This window comes from Chelmon rostratus, chromosome 4 (genome assembly GCF_017976325.1).
Source record: "Chelmon rostratus isolate fCheRos1 chromosome 4, fCheRos1.pri, whole genome shotgun sequence".
In the NCBI taxonomy this organism is placed as follows: Eukaryota; Metazoa; Chordata; class Actinopteri; order Chaetodontiformes; family Chaetodontidae; genus Chelmon; species Chelmon rostratus.
The window spans coordinates 28,087,492-28,110,859 of record NC_055661.1 but is presented as its reverse complement, the minus strand read 5'-3'; the positions used below and the strand labels follow the sequence as shown (position 1 = coordinate 28,110,859).

Below are 23,368 nucleotides of genomic sequence, written 5' to 3'. Positions count from 1 at the left end.
AATCTGACCATAAATACTGACACAGTGTCTGTTCCCCTGACAATGACAGGAAGCTTGTTCAGTAGGGAGGAGGTCATAGAGGAAAAGGATCTGCCCCCTGATGTTTCAAATGTGAGGAGCAACAATGGCTATTTGTTTTTCAATGAATAAATATAAACTCTTCAAACCAAGTGAGGGAACAAGTAAAGTTTGCACCTACGACTGCTCAGTGGTAGAATGGAAGCTAGTACACTTACTCAAGCATAGTATTATCAAGTACTCTATTCTTTTAAGAAAATAAGTTGAGTTTAAACTGCTTATTTTCATACACTACATTCACTACATTATTTATGTTTTACACAACATCCAAATGTTTCTTGGATGTATATTTCAGATGTTTTGGACTGTTTTCAGATCATGATGTGATGACGTAATGCATTTTTGGAAATTAAACAACCCAACAGTAAATAAAGTTTAGAATTCGTTCCAACAGTTACAACTTTAAAATGCTGCTTTCATAATATGTCATATAAAACTGACAGGGGCCATTTCCTGATATACTTTTGATACTTTATGTACACTTCACTGCCAATACTTCTGTACTATGGATGCATGGAGTATGGTTGCACTGTATTGATCTAAATCATCCATAAGAGGGCAACAGAACCCCCATATTTGTGTTTACCAAATGATTTCGTTCCATTGCACGCTGCTTATCCCACTGTTGTTCTGATCATTTGTTTTTATGTGTGAATTCTAAACTACTCTCGTCATGCGGGACACACGAAGGCACCTGAAAGCTTAAATGAGTGAATTCATTCCACCCACTTTGTTCAGCAGAGTAGGTGGCTGACGTGATGACAGAGATGGATCTGATTGGTAAAAACTCATTTTGAAAATTTAGTATTTTTATGGGAAACTGAGATAGACAGCGACAGCGCGCCTGATACACACAGGAATCTGTTATTAACCGGCTTTTCAGTTTAAGTTTATGCTTAATGTGCGCCATGTGTTGCTGGTGAAACATGGCGAGCCTGTTCAAACGGCTAAAGATGTTTGGAGTGGTGCAGTAGCATGTGGTTTGGTTTTTAAATGAATTAAAAAAGGAGAGTCCACATCTGAATAGAATTCAGATGTGTTTCTGCTTTGATTTAGGGCATAAAACCCAATATCACAAAACATGCTGTGCAACAATGAAAATCAGCTCATCTTTCCTGCTACTGATAGGTATTTTAAATCAAAGTGAGACCATGTGAGGGACTGTCCTGGTCCATTCAGTCATGGCGGAGGACAAAGAGCCAGCTGGAGTACAGTTTTAATGCTGGATTTGCCTTTTTTTTTTGTGGCGGTTGTGTGATTGAGAAAGTATGAGACAGCAGATCCCGCTTCACTCCGGCCATCTGAAAACTCCCTGCAGCTCAGCTCAGCAGCAGTCCAATAACAGTCCCTGCCCAAATCAAATATTTAGAGTGTCCCAAAGATGTTGCTGGAGCAGAGACAAAGAAAAGGGGGATTCTTTCTGACGACAAGTTATTCTGTTCATTAAAAATTCACAGTAAAATAACAAGAAATACACACTTGAAGAAAAGCAGGTTGTTACAGCGACATACACAGCGCACATTAAGAATCCTGCTTCTTTTAAATTAAATGAACTCATTCATGCTTTAAATCTGTTCATGCTGAACATAATTAAAAGGTGAACTGATGTAAACATCTGCAGCCTCCCTTTATGACCAGCCTTACACAGTGGATGTGCTCGGTGTAGAAGTACTGCCAGTACTCCGTTAACTTCATGAAGCGATATCAGTTTTATGTATGAGAGCATCTGGAATACTCTAGAAAAGCTGGACATGCAGAGAGTAAAGACGTTTAAAACAGTTCTACTGTAAATTATCTGCAAAGTCAACAACTGTTCACATGAAATGAATATTTAACTCACTAACTTCACTTTGGAACAGCACAACACCATCAGATCTCCTGACAGAAACTCTCACCTCCGCGAACTCTTACGAAATTATCAAATGAAGAAAAAAATGTGTGTATTTCAACATCTTTCCATTGGTATTAACCAAGTTAGCCAATTTCACACTGTATTACACAAGACCAGCGTTTGGCTGATTAACCCCCGACAGATTGTACAGCTATGGGTTTTTTTTTACTAGTTTACTGCTCATAGAAAAAATCGGATTTAAATTAAAAACTCTGATTTGTTTTATCTACTACTCTACTACTACTCTACGTTTATATTACTGCTCTTTGTTTTTATTTTCTTCTGCCTTTATCTTCATTTTAAATTACTTTCTACTCATTCTCTAAATCCCTTTCCATGAGTTTTGTATCTGAGATTCTTCTCTTTTTTAACTTTCATTACAACATTTTACTGTGATTCTTATTCTTCTCTCCATTGTGCTTTAAATGCAGTTTCAATGCATTTTGCATCCTGATGCAAAATACTTTCGAATTGGCTTTTGAAAGGTGCAACGCAAATAATATGAACTGAGAGTCACTGAACGTGTTTATGTTGCTCCCTTTATGGAGATGGTCATGCTTCCTTTTTGTTCAGATTTATATCAAGAGTTCAGTCAAACTGAAGTTTGCATACTATATATCTACCAGTATGTCAATAATAATGATGATAATAATAATAATAAATAGTCACATCACAGTATCCAAGTGCGATTTTCTTACTACTTTCCTCTCATTATGAGAAGTTAATACTTTAATCCATCACTGCTGACAAGTCGACTGATAGATTTGTTGAATATTATGGTACAACAACAATAAATATATACTTCGCATGGAAAAAGAGATTCACTCACTGCAGGAAGCTGTCTGAAAATGCACCATCTTAATTGCTTGTAATCCACTCCAACCAAACAGTGAGCTTATTTGTTTTTTCCTGCATTAATACTTGGTGGCATTTCACTGAGTGCAGCCTGATATCTGTGACAGAGCATTGTTGGACCTGACAGCTCGTGCAATCATCTAGGTCAATGCACACTCAAGGACTCGCGTCACGTTAATAGAACGTGAAGATGCTTCACATCGCTCGTATCTTTGATGCACTGTTACGCTTTCTATTCCCCGTCCTCTCAGCTGTATTCACAACCCTAACACAGTGTAAATAAACAAAGTGGAACACTTTAAGGGAGAAATGCATATGTATGAGATGTAAAATTAGTTGATCCCTTTGAGCGTTTCCTTGTCAACTCTCAAAAGCAGCATGTGAGTGTTTTTGTGTACGTGTGTGTTTTCCACAACAAAAGTTTCCTTCCCTCTTGTCGCAGGTGCCATCTCATTAGCGGTACATCAGTGAGCTGACATTTACTGTATGTTGCATGGAGTCACGCTGCAGCTCCTTTTTACCGTAGTCTGGTATCACAGCAAAGCAATGCAGTGTTTGTTCAGGAGCGTACGACAGATTTCACACACAGAACTCGTTCTGCATACAGTTTAGTGCCTGTGATTGAGGGTGAGGGGTGACAAATTCAAAGTGTGCAACAAGAATGTGCCGCGAGAGCTGGAAGAAATATTTCACAACCTTTTATGAGAAGATGCCCAAAATATAAATATATGCAGTTGATGTTTATTTTGATTTACATACCTAATACTTACCTACTAAATATCAAAAGCAATTATGTACAAAAAGAAATGTGCAGCATTTAGAAATCACGTAGCAGGTTGTTGCACTTATTATGGAGGTTCAAATGAATTTACTGCAAGTTGTTTTTTATTGCAAGTGTCTGCCAAATAAATGTAATGTAACCCAGGCAGGTGGTTTCCTTCTGCAGCCAAACATTACCTAAACATTAAAATAACCAAATGATCTAATCCATAACGATACCGTACGGAGACACGGCTTTCAAATTGGCTGGTATGGCTGTATTTCACTGGCCATTTGAGCATTTTAAACCACTACACTGAGAAATTCCAAATGCTTGAAGCAGAGCCTTAAAAAGTTTCTCTGCCTCGCATGAAAACGAAATGCTTGATTAAAAATTATACACCATACATATTCACTGTCTTGTGACACTTCTTTGGAGCCTTGCAGTGGTAGAATGTGCAGCACAGTAGTACAGTATCGACCTCATATCATCAGACATCGCGTCAATCAGCAGCACACACTCACAGACACTCAGGTAAGTCAGAGGCTAGAAACCGTTTTGTATCTTTCTCTTTTAGTCCCTGTGATGGTTTTGTTTGAGCATGATACGCTGGAACAAGTTCTTCCATTACGCCCTAAAAGAACAACAAGGCAATGAGAATTATTCCACAGACCTGGGAATAACCTGGAGGTCATGACATGATTTATATGATCCATCATTTTGTAGGCAATATTATTATTATTTTGCAACAAATGCTCATAGATTAAAAGGTTTTCTCTGTCATCTTCATGGAACTTGTATTAGTGCATTCGTTGAGGTCAGTTTTTTATTATTAAGAACAGATTATATCAATAAATCATTTCCTGCTTCAATGCATTTGCTTTTTTTAGCAGATATTTATTTATAGCCGAGGTCTTCACACAGATGTTGGCTGGACACACAAAGCCTGGACATGGCTGAAATGGTGCAATGAAAGCGAGTCTCCACTATTCTGAGCCTACTGATGGTGAATTGTGAGGTACAGCTCTAGAGCATATCACACTGTGTGTAAAGGCCTTTTACACATTTTGATTTGTTATCATAGGACAAGCTCAGGTGTTAATAATAACTAATAAGATTAGCGATGACTCCGCTCTTTTCAAGCATGAACGAGCATGAACAACATCAGCCATCAGTCATTTATTCTGTACACCTGTGCTTTTCACAGCCACAGTGAGTCTTATCGTTTCCTGTGGCTCTGCCCTCTGTGGTTGGCGCTATGGCTGGTTTTAACTTAAAGAATGAGGAAACTGCAGTTGATACAAACACAGACTTCAGCATAACACCAACACTGAAGGCAGAAGATGAAATCAATGATAAAGATCCAAAGAAAGATCCAGAGCAGTGTTGTTTCTTATGGTCTAATCATCAGAGGGGTTAAAGGTCACTTCCTGTTTTTCATTTATCCCAAAGACAGATTTTCAGACTTACTGCCATTGATAACTGCAAGTCAAATACGTTTGATATTTTCTGGTGGCGGCCTTTGTTGCATCACAGCAAACACATCTGTCCAGATCCAGTGGACAGCTGTTCTGGTTTCCTCCCACAGTCCAAAGACATGCAAGTCAGGAGAACTGGACCCTACATTAACATGGGGGTGAATTTCTGTCTGTTGGTATCTGCCCTGTGACAGACTGATGACCCTGCCTCTCGCCCACTGTGGGCTCCAGGTGTAACTGCCGGACAGATGGTAAAAATAAAACAGCTGCAGAGACAAAGCTGAGAGTTAAAGGTCACAACATCTTTAATGGCATCTTTCAAATGTAGTTCCATTCATTTTTTATCTGCTTTTATGTCCATTCTGTTTTTTCTGTGCAAAGTACTCACTTGGTGCATGAGATTTCTTTCCTGTAAAGCACTTTGAGCTGCAATTCCTGTATGAAAAGTGCTACACAAATAAAGTTTATTACTTCTATTATTATTATTCTTAAAGGTCTCCTAATTGTCTGATGTGGTGACAAATGATCACTCACCCTCTTTGATGTCTTGTATTCTATAAACTAATCTCTACCTATTGGTGCCTTATGCCCATTAAAAGTAACATAAAAAGCATTAGTTCCCTCTAAAATTTAGTGGAGGAGAAGTGAATACTCAAGTCAGGAAAAAGCACCATATATTTGTGCTTAAATGCAGTACTTAAGTGTTATTTGCTGAATCGTGCATCCTGACTGTCTTTTCCCGACAACAGGGGAGATATGTAAGCCCTCCCTCTGCTCCAGTGCTCAGCTGAGACACACTGATCAGTGTGCAGTGATTAGCAACAAGACTCTTGCTTAGCCAGACAATCCCATAATCTGGCATCAAAAACCCCCATACAGATACAGATCACTCCATGGGCCCCCATGTGATAACAGTGACCTATAGCAGCCCTCTACAATAACTGGCTCAAAGTTTTGTATAAAGTTGCACATCTGCCTGCTCTGTAAATGGGGACTGAGTGTGAAGACATTCAGCAGACAGTCATGCATTCTCAACTCAATCTATGTGATGTTGAGAAGAAGTGACTGAGGGACCTCCTGACTCTCTTGAAGGGACCCCTGAGGGGGCCGTGCGCCCCGCTTTGGGAAGCTCCGCAGCAGCCCATGTCGCGCACGGCTCAGCCTCCTCCCTGAAACCCCTCCCCCAGATGAAGCCTCAGTAAAAGGGAGACAGACAAGACGAAACTGTCCCAAACTCGGTGCGAACGAGCTGTTTGTCCACACTTTGGCAAAGCGTCCGTCCGCTTCGTGCGCAGCAGTTTGACGCAAACACGGGGATGTTGTGAACGTCCAGCCGGGAGAAGAACCGCCGTGATATCCGCACCCACCGGAGCGACTTCAACAAGTTTACTTGGACTTTTTCTGGAGACTCTGCATGGTGAGTCCGCGCAGGATCTGGTTTCTGTAAGACTCCGCTTCATCGTAGGGCTGTCAGTGCGCGCTGAGTCCGCGGACACGGTCACAATAATCTTTTCCAGCTTTCTTAACCTCTAAACCCAGCCGAACATCTGCCTCTTCTCCTGCTTCCTCTCCTTCACGCCTCAGGCTAACCGTTACTCACGCTGAGATCCAGTCCTCTGCTGTTCTGCTCTGCTGCTTTCATTAGAAACAAACAGGGGACGCAGGTAAGCAGCGCGCGCGGCCAGCGCTGGCACAGGTGTCGCACTCAGCGGTGAGTTGCTGTGTTTTAGCAGCACTGATGTCAGTCAGGGTTGGGGTGACAGAGCATCAGGTCGGTAATTGTTTGGACTCTGGAGAAACAGCTGAGCGCAGATCAGTTTAATTGTTAAGCACTTTTGAACAGCTCTCTGATGTGTTGCACTGAGGGACTGACGGGAAGCTTAGATTATTAATGCGTGTTTGTTGAATTGTTGTCACACCTGAATGAGCAGTCCTGGCTTATTAATGAGGAAACACTTGAATGCTACACCTTAAGTCAATTGATTTGATTATGGAGCTGCAAGGTCTGCTGGTTCTTTCTTCACTAATTGATCTATTCTTGATTAACTGATGAGTTGTTCAGTCTGTGCAATTTCAAAAAACATTAAAAAAATGTCCTTCATAACTTCTGAGGGTAAAGCTGATGTCTTCAAACTGCTTATTTTGTCCCACAGCCAGTCTTAAATCCAAAGATATTCACAGTACAACGATGCAGAACAGAGAAAAGCAGCAAATCTGAGAGCTGGAACGAGCAAACTTTGGTCATATTGCTAAAAAAAATGACGGAAACAATTAAATAATTGAAATTTTCTGTCAATTGACTAACGACTAATTGTTTTAGCTCTAATTTAAGACATTTGGGACCAATGCTTATACTTAGAAAGTGACATAAAAGGTGTTTGTCTGCTGCAAACTGGACTTATTATTTGTTTTCTAGTAGATCGTAGCTACATGTGTTGAGGATCCTCCTGCCTGGTGACTCAATCAGCAAACATGCACAGACATGAGGGTCTAAACTCAGTCAAGGGTGTTTGAAGCCTCGCGGTTTTGATGCACTGTGTGTGGACGGGGTCTCTAGCTTTGTGACAAATAAGGCCGTGAGTCAGACTGGGAATCAGTCATTCAGAGCTCGAGTTTTGCGATGGAAGGAGGGGGAGGTTAGATGGTTTGTCAGTCCTGAGCCGTTGCACATTCACACTGAAAGAGGAGAAGAGCTCATTTGAGATCGTTCATCAGGCCATATGATCACACGAACCTCCAGAAGACTTCTGAAGCAAACTGGAGTGAGATTAGTAAGACTAAACATCTTAGTCATGTGCCAGCAGATGCAGAAGGTAACGCAGACGCTGCCTCAGCCTTCTGTGCTGCTGCTGCTGCTGCTGCTGCCTTCACTTCTGGCTTTGTGATTACAGGAACATAGAGAATGCCCTGTGGACGAAACAGCACTTAACTCCAGCGTGTGCATACGTGACGACACAGATATAAGCCAGGCCTTTAACATTGAGGTGACCGCAAGTATGTAGCTTGGTTTCAGTAACGTGCAGTGCGTTCAGTCTGGGGTCTGCACGATCTGATGGCCTTTCCAGATCTTCTTCGGGTGAAATAGTTCCTCGGCTTAGACGGTCAGGGTTGAAGAGAAGTCACATGAGGTGATTTGAGTTGTTGCTGCAACAAAAGCAGCGCTGTGGCACGGAGCTTCTGCAGTCACACCTGACCTACCTCACCCAAAACAAGGTAGAGACGGGTAAGCTTTGCTGCCCTAAATGTGACTTTAACAGGAAGTCAGAATTGGGGTAAAATCTCTTCATGTGACTTTCACATCAGCTCTTTAAATCTTCAACCCTGTTATTAACCAGCAGGGTCAGATTCTGCTTTCTTTCACTCTTGAATGTTGCTTTCCTTTGATTTGGTCTTTGCACAGCAGAAAGCATTGCAGCACGGTTAACCTTCGTTTAGTCAGTGAGGACATGAAGGTCGAGGAGGGGCATAAATCAAACAGGGGGCACTGGCTCTCCTTGGTGAGCTGAAAGTGTAATATTTGTCACGATCTTCCAAAATGACTCTCCAGCCCTTGCAGCTGCCACACAGTCAAAGGCCCTTTTGTCCTGTGCAGGCTGCTTGCACAGCAGAGTGATGCACCTCAGTACTTTGTGCATCACCTCCCATACACCCTCTACGGTTCACCACGAGTCAGATAGGCGCACATCTGTTTCTTCCACGAGGTGCTGAACCAGTCGCCTTTAAGCTGTGAACGAGTGCAATTCCTGTCACAACACCTTCTCTGCAGATACAGTTACAGCTGTTGTCATAAAGAAACCGCTCTGAGAAGTAGTTTGCATACCTTGTCTGTGGACCACATCTTTCTCAAATAAATGTTTTGGTTGTGGCTGCAAAACATGTCCAGTAACGATCTAGAATTAGTCTAAACCAAACACAGTTGTGTTTCAAATGATTTTCCAGAATATCTTCCCTTATTCTGTTTATGATGGGCCTGAAATTTAAACAGTATGTCAAGGCTTGCCAGAATTTATGTGCTCCTAATCTGATTTCTGAACTAAAATCCTCCTTCTCCAGTCTGATCCTCACAGCTCACTGCTTTTACATCTTTATCTGATGCCAACTATCAATATTGGTGTGGCCTAAAAAAGAAAATCCAGTATTGGTTGGATTATAACACTTGTTTTTCCTCAAATTTCAAGCAAGTAAAACAACAGAAACATACATGAAATATTGAGAAACAGGTCATGCAGAGCACATAATTTTGAGCATGACAGCATTTGATTCTGAATAGCTTCAGGTGAACTAATGGCATTGTAAGGGGACTTGGCTCAAGTGCAATTCAGATGATAAACCTTGTTTTAACAGTAATGATGGAGCGGCTTTTATGCACATTTTTTAAAAGAGATGAATCCATTTTTAGACGTATTTGTGGAAACAGCATCGAGGCGTCAGTCTTTTTCCATGGCAGCAGCTGACAGCTGAGGGGTGGCGTGGGAGATGCCCTGACAGCTTCCGTGGTGGGCTGCTAACTAACTTACTTTCGCCTTCATCTTCATGTTCGTGTTCATTTCAATATCTGCTGAGTCATCGGCAGCTCTCCCACTCTCAGTTTTGTGTTGATCTCACTGCAAAGGAGGCTGCCTAGCCAGTGTTAGCCGCCTCTCTTTCGTGGTTCCACGGTGTGGTGTGGCGATAGCAAATGACATCAGCACTCAGCTCGTCTCCGGGTGATTTCAGTCATGGTGCAACAACATAACATGTGCTCTAATCGCAGATGGGAGAGCAATGGTGAATGATGTTGGCCCTCCGCAGGTGGTTAACCGCTGATGTGTCCACTGGAAGTGACAGAACACTGGACTTTTAGTGCTCATCTACACAGATTTTGCACCAATCAAATTACAGTTCTGATGTTTGGAATCAAAACTGCAGAAAAATAATTAACACTTAAACTTCTTCCTTTTGGTGATTATATAAGGGATAATGCCCGACGAGGTGTCCATTATCAGAAATGAATGGACGACGCAGAGGCGTGAACCGTCCAACATGAAGGTGTCCATTATCATTTCTGATAATGGACACCTCGAAGGGCATTATCCCGCTTATACCATGGTCACATACGAAAAAAATAAACATTAAATCAATTATGAATACCTTAATGTTGTTTTTTTACTGTTAAAATGTTAAAAGTTTTTCACAAGAAGCGGCTGAGCGGACTATTTAATATCTCTCATGACGCGTTGCCAAGGTAACCAGCTCTGGCCACAGAACCTGCAGCTCAGTTGGCCGCAGCTCTTATATTAGGCCTAATCATTGGAGGGAAGTGAGATGATTGCTTAACGTTATGTTACGTTACAAAGTATCATTTCAGAGAATATAACGGTATAAAGTTCTAATCAAATACAACCAAGATTCCAAAAAAGTCTGGACGCTGTGGAACATAAATAAAAACAGAACAAACTGAAGTGTTGCTGAGTCCAGGTATTAATCTCTTTATCCAATCACGTGTTGAAAAAGTGTTGAACCTCGCTCCATCCTCGCTGTGAACCACTGAGCCTTTCAATCATGATATTATCACCTGTTATCAATCAACCTGTTCACCTGTGGAATGATCCAAACAAGTGTTTTTGGAGCATTCCACATCTTTCCCAGTCTTTAGTTGCTTCTGTTTGAAACATGTTGCTGAGTCAAATTCAGAATAAGCAGATATTTACAAAAATCAAACATGAAATATATTGACTTTGTATGGTTTTCAGTTCAGTGTACACCAATCAGGATTAGCAAGTTATCACATTCTGTGTTATTTATGTTTAATACAGCGTCCCAACTGTTTTGGATTCAGGGTTGTAAGAACACAATTCAAAACAAACAGGATACATATATATATATGTATAATGTGTGTGTACAGAATATAGGAAATATATAACAGTAACTTGCCCCATCATGGTGGTCAGTGTTTGAGGTTAATGACTTAAGTTAGCTTCAGGCGAGCTCATGCTGATTAGCATGGTGGTAATAAGCAGCTTACTCTAGACCCCACTGGAGCATCTACTGTTTTCTGACACTCTCAATAAAAGCGTGTTAATAACCTGTGGCATGTTACAAAGAGTTTCACACTCAGTGAGCCAGTCAGCCGTCCCACACCACTCTCACACTCTGACTGCTCACGGCCACCCGAAGGTGTGTGCAGCACGAATCCTTTGAAGCATGTAAGACCCCCAATTAACCCCCCTGGATTAATCCCCCTGCTCTCCAAACGGCTGCCTCTCTCGTCTCATCTCATCACTCCCACAGCGTATATTAAGCAGAGCTCGGTTCCCTGCTGTTTGTCCCTGCTCAGTGCAACCCGATTCAGCTGGGTGACTTTCTCTACTGTTGTTCACTTTGCAGCTGGAGCTTGACGCTGACTTGACTGCTTCATAGAGAGCGACGCCTTTGTGAAAAGCAGGAGGAAGGCCTGTTTGCTCATCTTCATCATACTGGAAGCTGCAGGATAATCAGAAAATGGCAAGAAGATCCCTCATTCCCTCGATACTTCTTGCTATGTGCTGCCTGGCATCTGCAGGTAAGTTCCTCTCACTGCGTCGCTGCATGTGAAACAAACAAGACTGCTGTTTACATCCATGCAGATAATTAAATTCTAATTGGTGGGAGCCGAAGTCAAAGCCGTGCAACTCCGGGATCAGAAATAAATGATGTCAACTGTGCACCAAGCCCTGCAGTGCTGTGCTGTCAGACAACCACAGCTTTGCCCATGCACTGGGATTTTCCACTACTTCTCCCAGCATGCCTTTCTAGACAGTGCTTGTCAGAGTTGTGCACAAGGGGGATTTACATTTAAGAAAGTGCTGACAAGTTCAATCTCAGAATACAAACATTCAGCAGGCCTACATGTATCTGTCAGATCGACTGGAATGAGACTCAGATTCTGCCAAATACTCAGTAATTTACAGCCGTTACACTGACAAACGAGAGAGAGAGACGATCAGCAAGTGAACTGCTGCAAAGGTGAATACAGGAAATGCATGTTTGTTATCAGTGTGTCATATCAGCCCAAGCCATATGAACCTCGTGCCATCAATAAGAAACGCTGCACCTCTCACTTTGAGGAATCTGTTTTACTTATGACCTTTCTGTGCTCCAGTAAGTTCTTGTAAACATGAAGAGTTTCAAAGAGTGCTGAAACTTGTGTCTCTGACATCCAACCACCCACTTAACTTTGTCACAGTCACCTTTATCTCCTGTGGATTGCTTTCCTTCTTTCTGCACATTGCTGAGATTGTTGGTGGCTGACTCGGTCCTCACTGTGCTCAAACATGAAAAAATGTGATTCATGAAATAATCCCAATCTTATAATATACATACATGTTTTATTTTTGCGTGTGATGTAGATAAACATTATTTTCCCATTGTGCAGTGCATAATGCAGAATGAATGGCAGCTGCAGAAAATTAAAATGAAATGTGGATAGTGGTGAAACAGCTATATTGGTATTAAACAGCATGTTGATTTTGTACATACTACCTGCAAAACTCTGTACCACACATATCAGTACAGAACATATATTGAATACAGTTGTATGGATTTGGGACTTGGATTTGGGACAGTGACAGTGTTGGTCAAATTGAGCTTTTGATATGATGACAGCATTGGATGAAAAGCCAGAGGATCACAAAAGTTCTTACAGCTCATCCTTTGGTGGATCTGAGTGACTGCAACGTTAAGGCACGTGTTGATGCAGTCTGAACCAGCGCTGGGTGACGTATCATTAAATACTTTGGGATACATCACCTGAGGGCAATTAGTGTTTGAACAAAATTTTAGCCAAATTCAGCATTCAAACTGCCACTGATCAGATTTCAACAGCCCCGTTCAAATGATCCTAACAGCAACGGCACAGTTATTAAAAACACTTCATTCCTTATTTCATTTTGCTGTTCATTGCTGCAGAGCTGAAGGCCGACGATCTGCTTCTCGTGAGAAGTTGGGTTGTGGTCGTATCTGTTCTGGCTGGAAGTCGGGCGGCTTTCAAGTTGTTGTGAACTTGGCCACCAGATGTAATTACAGGAACTGTCGCTGCCGTTTTCTCCACATTGGCTTCAAAATTCAGCGGCGGTTTTCGTCGCCTGGTAACTTGACCAAAATATTCAATTTACTGACCCAAGTTTGACACTCAGCCCTGCAGCTTGGTGAAAAATCTGCATAGCTGGCGATAATCTGACGCAGGAATTAGTCCTCCTCTCTGAATTTCAGAATGTGAGATGTTCTGTTTACAGACTGGTTTGACAAAATACAGCTTCGGTCCTGACCCCTCTCCAGCTTTAATCTGCAACATCCCGTGTTGTTTTTCCGTGGTAACACAGGAATGATTGCCCGGTAGGAGGCATGCATACATGGATCGTGTTTTTCATGCCTTCAGTCTCATTGCCACCATAGGTTATTATTTCAGAAAGTGCTGTGGAGGCTTGAACCACACTGCAGAGAGCTGACTTTGACTCAAACAATAGCAGCGCAGTCAGTATGTGCTGTTGGTAGAGCAAACATAATTTCTCCCACAATGCCAGGATCTCCAACACAATGAAGTCACGTATGAAGTTTTCCTCTAAATTCTTCCCCGTGCAGAACGATGCATTGTTGCGCTGTGTCACAAGGGACAGATATTTACAGTTAGACCACCGAATGCCCTTTTCCTCCGAAGTGCACTGGCAGCGGGTGATTCAGAGACAAGCTTCAGATGCTCTCGAGTGCTCCAAACAGTTGATTTCTGAACAGGTAACACGCAGTCCAATAAACACATTTCTAAGATTAAAAGACATTCCTCCTGCTCCGTTTGGCCAAATGAACTTATTTTTTCACTGTCAATGTTTAGCTGATAATTTTTCTACTTCATCATGTGTATACACGACTCCTTCACTGTATCTTCCACCTCTCTCTCTCTTGCTTTCTGTCTATTTCTATCATCTCGCAGCATCTGTGTAAACAGTCACATCTGCCCTCTAAACTTGTCAGGAGAGCTCTTACGTAATGTTTAGATTAGTCTGCAATGAGTCTTCTCTCAGCGTAATGCAATCCAGGATCTGGGCCTCCAATAACTCTTAAAAGTCAGACTGAGAGCACCTTGACGTCCATATTTCAAGTCTCTGCTCTGCTGCTTCGCTCCTTTGCTGTTTATAACTTTTTTTTTTTTTCTGTATCCTTGCTACCATTTTGTGGTTGCCTGTCCTCAGCTCGCCAAAATGTTTTTGTTTGTTTTTTTTGTGAAGGATATATCGCCGACATTTGGGCTGAGTTCGTGAAATAGAGCCTTGTAGGAGCAATGCCAGGTATTAATTTGAGGCACTTGCCAGAAGCGGCTCTGGCAGGATGCTGGTTATACTGGGGGCAGGACGCCGGGCTGGTGGCTCGCTGAAGCACACACGAGCGTCATTGATCGGTGAAGCTGTCTCCTCCTGTTGTAGCCTGTTTCACTCGTGGCCCGGCTTGATGAATGACGCTATTAATACTAATCTGTCTTCAGTTATTCATCGTGGAACCACAGAGTCACTTACAACAGGACTGTTTAATACAACGATAAGTGGAAAAAGAATTGTGCTCATATTCACGGCCCATACGTTGTTTCTTTCTGTCTGCATATTTGCGTACTCTTGGCAGACAACAGTCACTGCGATGCCAGAGGTGATTGTAATGTTTTTCCCCCCACAGTTGAGCAAAAGGTTCGTCTTTATAGCCACAACGCTTTCTTAGGGCCAGCGAGAGGGGGGCTGCCAAAATGTGTTGTGCAACCACTGTAATCTGAGAGGCAGGGTAGCCAGGGGGAGGAGAGAGGCAGGCGCAGGCGTGGGTCGTCTGCTCCAAATCGACACACTCCACACACGTACGGCGTGCCAAACCGACAAAGTCCCTTCCAGCACGCCAAACCAGATGTTGCCCCGTGATTCATGCGAGGAGCCGGAGCAGCGCAGCACAGAGGCAGTGTGCTGCTAGGCAGAGCGGTTGGGATGTTTACATAGCAACGGGAGTCCCGTGTGTGTCTAATTACAGGGCTGCTCTCCCCCATGGTGAGGCCTTTATCTCCACAGCGCTGTCAGGGAGGAGGCAGCCATCCTGGCCCTGTCTCTTTATATCTTGAGCTTAATGAGCAAAGGTCACTCTGTTGTTATTTCATTAACTGCAGCGCATTAATTAGGTTGTGGGATATTTATTTTGATTTGCTCTCTGTTGCTCTCTCTGACACACAAACACACATGACAGCAGAGCTGAATGAGCTGCAGCAGACGGGTCGTCGCAGATAGACTCATATCTCCGTCCAGCTCCATCATATCTTGTCAGCCTCCCGTAAAGAGGAGTGCTTGCGTAAATCTGCAGGAGTAAAGCGAATCCCGCCCCCTTCCCCCCCCCTCTCTCTCTCTCTCTCTCTCTCGCTCTCTCTCTCTCCACAGTTCCAGTAAGCAGGCGTGTAAATAATTTCGGTCAAAGCCAGTAATGGGAGACAGCTGGGGTGATCGTGCGTTTTCCATTGTGTTTCACAGCCCTATGAAAAAAAAAAGCCACTGGGGCCGGAGAGAGTAAGAGTAAGAGAGAGTGACTTCATTGAAGAAAGGGAGAGTAATTGTAAAAAAAAAAAAAAAAAAATGGAGTCCCTCTGTTCAGATAACCTTCAGAAGCTGCGAGAAAAAACTATGTGCACTGTCACGCCATCGTGGTCGAGGTGTAGTTTTTATTCATTTTTGCTGTAACTGGCCTCAGATTATTTGGCCTTTCGTTGCCAAACCACTTTGAGTGCACGAGTCTTCATCGGAAAAGAGAAAGTCCTAATATGGGATTGCGGCTGACGGCTTCCAGGTGGTGTCTTTCATCAGACCGGCCCCCTCCCGGGGCCTCACCTTCTCGACTCCATTTCCACCGGATGAGTCCTGCTGAAAGACCGTGTCCCAGTTTTGGAAGGGTCCTTTGGAAAACAGGAGCGTCTGTCCAAAAAAATGACAGACGGCCCTTTACTTTGCCCTAAATAACAGCCATTTGGATTAGATCACAAACACATACGCTGGGAAATGCTCTTTTTCCACTTGTTTTTCAACAGTTCACATATCTAATAGAGACAGTAGTTGTGGTTCAGGTAGTTGTAGGAATAAGATAACCATTAGCTGCTACACCTTTTTAAAAAGTGCTCTAATAGGCTGTTATGGCAGCTGGACTTAAATCTGCTCCTGTCAGTGTTTGAAGCATCTGCACAGTAAAAAATGATAAAAAAACAGAAAAAAAAACTGTGTTAACTTAGTAGCAGATGTTTGTGTTGAAAGTTTGTAGCATTCACTCAACATCATTTATGTTATCTGCTGTCTTTGTATGTTGTTTTTATGGGAAATCTGTCCGTAGCTTATTTATTGTCCGGTGACTGCTCTAACAAAGCGATCATTCATCACGCTGTGTGTTTGTTAGCTGTCCAGTAAAGAGGCCCCGCCAGCGGCCTTTGTACGTGTTAATACTCGAGGCAGCGCGGCGTTTGACAGGTCATTCTTCTTCCCTCGCCCTTCCTCTCCTGACGATGAAGCACCCCGGAGGAATGCCGTCTCTTCCAGCTGGTGTGAAAACGCCGCCTGTCTTGCCCCGTCTCACCTCTGGGGCTCCTTCACACCGGGCTCACACTCTGGCACAAAGGCCCAGCTTTGTTTCACTCTTTGCTTTCTGTTGATGGCAGCCCGCTGCTTCTCGAAGGCCCCCGTTATCACATCTGAGTGATGAGGTTTTTGTAGAAGATCTTGGGATGAAGGACGTCTTTTTTCGGGGCCGCTGTTTGATCAGTGCAGTCGGTGTTATTGATTTAGTAAAATCTTTTCCTCGTGCTAGGACTGATCTGTTGATTCTCCCTGGGTATGGAAGGGTGTGTGTTTGTCAGCAGAGATGTAAGATCGGAGCAGATATGGCTGAATGTGCCTCTTCTTGATACCCAGAAACAATATAATTATGATCCATATCATCCAGTTGAGATATCCTGTGGAGGAAATGCGGCGTAACAAACTTTCAAATGCTCATGCATTGTGATTTACAGTATTGTGTGAGCTCTACAACATGTTTTCAAACCTCTTTACATTCTGTGGGCTTTTAGATTTTCCGGGTAGTAGGGTAGTAACTCAACAGGGAACTTTGACCCCAGCCTGTCCGACACACTGACTTCACCGCTGGTGGATGAATTAAATATTGTACTTTGAGGATTTCTGACGAGGAAGATGATCCAACACACGCGAAATGATGCTCATAACAAGAAGGACGAGACACGTAACCTCTGTGCACACCTCCCTGCATCCCCCCGCTGGGTTTGAATCTTTGTGAATGTAGATGAAGTGGCTGCTCCCGATCCCCCACCAGGCCACTGTCACAGAACGTGGCTTTTGCAGGCGTCTGTGATTGATGAGCGAGATGCCCTCAGAGCTGCAGGACAGACGTTTCTCTGCATTGTCCCGTTTGGAAAAGGCTCCTGTGCGTGCTGCAGTGTGCAGGATGAGCCGACGACTGATTCGGCCCACTTAGAGTATCTCTACAAAGTCACGTCTGGTGGAAACCTTAACCACATAACCACTCTATAATAACAACTGTGTATAACTCCACTGCACTGTTGGTGCTACTGCAGCACATCACGCTGTTTATGTCGTTACCAGCTAAGCTTTCACTTGTTTTGTCTGTTCAGGAAGTGACAATAATCCATAAAGTTTATGCGGCGTCATAAAGAATTAGGAAGAAATATGATTCATGTTTTACATCATAACCCTGATTCCAAAATAGTTGTGATGCTGTGTAAAACATAATTAAAACACGATGTGATAACTTGCTGACATAAACTCAACTGAAAACAGCACAGAGTCAATATATTTAATGTGAATCAGCTTCATTGATTTTTGTAAATATCTGCTTATTATGAATTTGATGCACATTTCAAACAAGTTGGGACAGGAGCAACACCAAAAGCACCTGTTTGGATCAGTCCACAGGTGAACAGGTTAATTGGTAACAGGTGATAGTATGATGATTGAAAGGCTCAGTGGTTCACAGCGAGGATGGAGCGAGGTTCAACACTTCATGATCACATAATTCCCAACATTTTAGGAATCGAGATTGTACTTCTAGTTTATCAAGTATTTACATTTATTGCCAATTTACATTTAAAGTTAGAGAGAAATAATTCACTTTTTACTCAGCTACATTTATTTAAGGGCTATAATTAATAGTGACTTTGCAAATAAAGACGTTTGCATGCAAACGTGAACACCGTTCGTTTGCCAGTGACGTGTCTCAGGGCTGTAGTTGACATCTGTCGTGTAACATTTATACTCTCAACAGCATTGGGTGAGCGTACTGATCCAGGACCAGTTTGTGGTTCTAAGTAGGTCTTAAACATGCTACGTTTTAGATACACTAACAGCCAGATCTTGTTTCGTGACTGTGCTGACAACTTTTTTGTTCTTTGATATTATAGGTCCAGACAGCACATGTCAGCACCCATCAGTGAAGACATACCGCGGTAGCACAGCCAGTAAAGTCTTTAGTCGTATGCACACATGCTCGGTCTCTCCCAGCTGTCTCACTTTACACAGTGGCTCCTGTGTTCCTCTGGGAATTAGCCTTGTCATCCATCTCCTCAAAGCCCTCTGATTTATGTCTGCATTTAGAGGTAGAGAGAAATGCACCCACTTCCATCGCCTCTGTTTGCCTGTGGCTTCATACGCTGCTTGTAATTGGTCGAGTATTTTTTCAACTGATGGTGATGGTTTACCAACAGGTGTCTGTCAGGGCTGATGAATAATAACCGGCTCAGTGTCAGTAACAGAAAAGTGATTTACTTTATCTGTCGTAACACGTAATGTATGAGCGACTGTATCTGTCTGACAGAGCAGTTGTTTTAGCTCAGCGCCTTACAATAAACCTGATCCAGACGAGATCAGCTCTGAGTATATAAAGCGGGGCCTGTTCTCCCTGGGTTTTGCCTCTCAGGCAACATCAGGTGGAGCCTTACAGGTAAAAAAAAAAGATAAAAGGTTACTCTGCTTTTTCATTTTAGTTAATAATCCCCAGAAAAAATGGTGTAATTGCACATCGGTCAAAGATAAGGCAGTAATGGAAATACGTTTTCTTTCTACCTTTTACGTATCAAGCGATTTATGTGACATTTGTCCTTTTAAAACCAGCACATCTGTAAGGACGGCAATAGTAAAAACCCTGACTTTCTCTTTAGCTCCACCATGAGGTCGACATTCGTGATTTTGTCTTAACAACTGTTGGCTGGATTGCAGTGCAAAACTCAAACCTCAGCGGTGATGCAGGAGCACACACGACTGGATAAATGCTATTACTTCATGGCCTCAGGAAGACTTCGTCAAACTGTTTGTTTGGTAAATGACTGGATTCTGTTTTATTTTGCGTCCCAACTGATTTTAGAATCGGGCTGTCGGGTTGCGTGTATATAAATTTCATAAATTTGTTCCTTTATTGTGCCCCCCCTCTCAAACCTTGCTCTTACAAATGAGAAAGATGCATTTTGACTGGCGCTGCTCTCCTTTGTTTTCACTGCCTTCACTGTTGCTGAAGTTTCCACATGGATGTAATTTATTGTCTGAACACCTGTTAACTTACTTGAGAACTGAAAAAAAAATATTTTCCTGCATATCCATACTTGCATTTGCTCCACATCACCCACAGAGATAAAAGATAATCCACTGAAACTTCCGTCTTTTCGCTGCTTTTTCAATTATATGCCAGCTGACGAGATTATGGTCGACGAATCTACCAAAAAAGCGTGTTTGGGTGATATCGAGTTACAGACAGGATTGCTGGCTATCTGACTTCAGATTTCACACTTTGATGGAGGAGTTTACGACTTCCCTAATGGAGTTCAGGCTCCCCCCTCCCCTCCTCCCTTCATCCCATTCCAGCTTCCTCCTCTTATGCCTCCAATGTTTCAGTCCAGAGATAAATCCTTTTCATAGGCAGGCCAATGAAGTGAACTTACACCACCCTTATGAAAGGCTTTACTCACTTCCTGTAGTAGTGGCTGAAGGTTCAGGGGTGAGTGGGCTGCGCTAGTGTCAACACTGCAGAGCTAGTGATTCTTCAGTCCAAAGCCCCTTAGGAAAACAAAAGCAGGCAGAATATTACGTTCCCTGAACTGGTTTGCGTGGTTCGTGGTCCATGGGAATCATGCCCTGCAGTCAAAAGAAAGAAGACCGGAGGATTCACGTAATCCTGCAGTTCGTATGGGAACTGGGATATCTGAGGTAGAGAGGAGACATATTGAAACAAAGAGGCCCCCGTTCTTCTACTTCGCATCTATTGTAATTAAATTGGCCTTATTTTATCTTTATTATGATTGGTGTGCTCATTATTGTCTGCTCCGTTGTTTTTTCACAGCGGGAGTTAGGACCGTGTTTCATGAAGCATGTGTTGACATGTGTCAGGTAATCTTCACTGCTTTGACTTTCTAATGCAGCTATAGAAGCACAGTTAGCCTGCTGGCTGAAGGATTCTGGGAACTCGACATGTGAGGATGTGTACACACACACACAGGGGGAAGGCTCTGTTTGTTTATCTTCGGAAATGGCTTTGTGGGAATATCAGATTTGTCCCTAACTGGCACACAGACTGACATCACTTCCTGTACCCAAATCTTGGCTCAGTGCCGCGGCGTGGAAGGCAACAAAGTGAATTCTGTGGAACCAGAGGCATTTATCTGCAGTCAGACGGGGGAAGGCTCTGCAGATCAGTGTGCTTAGCGTGCAGCGTCCTGCTTTTGTACCATTTTAATTTGAAATTCACTTCCAGTTTCATGTCCTGATTGAAGTGTGTTTAAACTATTTTAATAATTGGCTGATTTAACTAACGTTTATAAGCAAACATGTTGAACATTTAGAGTTCCAGCTGATAATTGTGCGGATTTGATGCTCTCCTTTGTCCTGTGTGATAGCACAGTGAATATTTTTATGTTTTCAACTATCTCCTCTGGCTTTAAGAAACTGCGATCGCTATTTTTCTATATTATGTGACAGTTTATAGCTCATCTGAAACAGTTACAGCCTTAATATTGTAAATACTGTTCGTATCTGAAACTGATAGCAGTGCATTCATTCTTCAGTTCTTCCTTGAAATGATTTCTGTTCCATCCATTATGTTGGCAGAGTAATCACAGACGCTGCATGACTAATGTGAAATACGTGATAATATGACATCAGCCTACATGAGAGTGAAGTATTCGCTTCATAATGTTAGTGCTCGTGTGGATATATTTCATGAAAGCACAAACACAGAGTACTTTGGAGCATTACAAATGAATCACAGCATTATTTCTCTTCTGGCTCCAAACCGGCCAAACTCCTGCTCCCATTCTCCAAAATTCCTGTAATTCCTGTCTCATCCAATTTCACTGATGCTTCTGCAATTGCTCTTAAGTATGCGGCCGGTTTTGTTGCTTGAAAATAACTGGTTCAGACTGATCATTTTCAAGAAGTGCAGGACAACCACTAATCTGCATAATGCCAGTTTACGTAGTGATTAGTTTCTTCCTGAGAAGCTTGTCCTCTGGTGAACGGTGTGAAAATCAAAAAAGGGCTTTTACTCGCTTTCACTTTATCGCACGGTATAATAGTCTCAAATACAACACATGTGAAAGAGATATTAGTGGTTAAATCATAAAAGAGGTTATAGTCCAAAAGGAGGCTGCCAAAGACTGTGAAAAGTGTCCGGCCTGGACCTCACACTGTTTAAATACATCAGAAGTGAGTATTTATGCAGCCTCTCCCTCCGTAATCTGGATTTACTCTGGTAACTTCCTGTATTTCCTCTAACACCGTCACAGTTGAGCCTAAATGCATTGTAGGCAAAGTAAAATAATAATAAAGAATAGAATTAATATCTTTTTACCTGTTGAGTACCTGTTGCATGTGGTCTCGTAATGCCGTCGCCAGTGTTGCTACTAGAATCGGTCTGTGTATAATTAATGCGCATTAAAACAGGTATAACTGAAGAAATATACATTTAACTGAGGGCGGTGAGGAGAAGAAGAGGTAGATCAAGATGCATGTTCATCACAAGTGTTTGTCGTTCATGTCCAGGTCCTTTACTTCTCGTGTGGCTGGGGTCAGACTGTGGGGAAGCCTGATCAGGAACTGTGCAGGGACTGACCTCCATTAAACTGAATAATAAATCAATATAATAAAGAACCTCTGTTTATGCAACCTATGAACGTGTTTAATTAAATTACATTTGAAGCTGTGTGAGTGGGAGTTTCAGTGCTCCCACTTCAACTGAAACTGATTCACTACCTTTACACCAACATGTCAACCAACGTTTCAGCTGATTTCATTTCACTCCTCAGCTGACAGTTCCACTGCTTTCAACTCGCACTCTTAAACTAAGACTTCATTGATCTGATTTCAGTGATTACACTTCACTGACTCCTCCTTCTCAGTAAGCCCTAAATTGAAATCCTAAATTTGAGACTTTTCAGCACCTTCACTTCAACTCCTATTCAGACTTTATTCAGGGCCTCCACCTAAACCGAAGCTTCAGCTTCTTTCTTTACTTCACTGACTGTGACTTTTACGATTACCAGTTGTAATACCTGTGTATATTCAGAGTACCAAGCTGAAGTGATCTGGGCAAACTCCAGCTCAAGCCATGTGACTTCCTGTGCCTGTGCCCACCCACAGCAAGAGGCAGAAAGTGGCAATGAAAGTTTATGATCTGAATAAGTCTGTCATTTTTTTTCAACCGGTAAACCCCCCTCTCGCTTTCTTCGCTAAAACCTCAAAACCTTGGGACTGTTACATGTGGTTTTTACACCTGTGACATTTGTCACAGTTGCCAGTTTGGAGGCCTGCCACTTTCAAAGCCTCATGTGTAACAGAGCAGAAGTGCTGCCTGTCTGCTGATTCCTCACTCGAGTCTTCACACGAGCAAATTTAATGTTTAGGGCACTTTTTGTGGTGGCTAGATGTCCCGAGCTGAGCTGCAGGGTCCTGGATGGAGGCGGATAACAGGCATCTTTGTGTGCTGCAGGTATCCAAAACTGTGCCTTGTTGCAGCTGCAGGGGGGGGGGGGGGGGGGGGCGGCAGTGGGTGGTACCCACTGTAGTTCAGATTGTTTTGAATTGTTTTGTTTTTCTGTCAGATTTCAGATCTTTCCCCTGTTAGCACGGTGGCACAAATCCCAGCATGCAAAGCTGAAAGAGCAGATTTGAATCAGTGAAAGGAGTGTGTTCCATCTCCACAAGGCATTTTTCCACACTCTGAAATCAAACATTTGTGACATTGCAAATAAAACAATGAGTAAACAGACATTCAGAT

At 42.7% G+C, this 23,368-nt stretch overlaps 1 protein-coding gene across 1 annotated transcript in view; it reads left to right on the top strand.

Moving 5' to 3' along the window:
* The first annotated feature begins 6,282 nt into the window (after window positions 1-6,282).
* tgfbr3 (transforming growth factor, beta receptor III) overlaps window positions 6,283-23,368 on the top strand; it is a 66,508-nt gene continuing 49,422 nt past the window's right edge. The window contains exons 1-2 of the mRNA XM_041935601.1: window positions 6,283-6,479; window positions 11,429-11,603. Coding sequence (XP_041791535.1) covers window positions 11,543-11,603 — 61 coding nt within the window. The 5' untranslated portion in view covers window positions 6,283-6,479; window positions 11,429-11,542. The remainder of the gene's footprint in view (window positions 6,480-11,428; window positions 11,604-23,368) is intronic.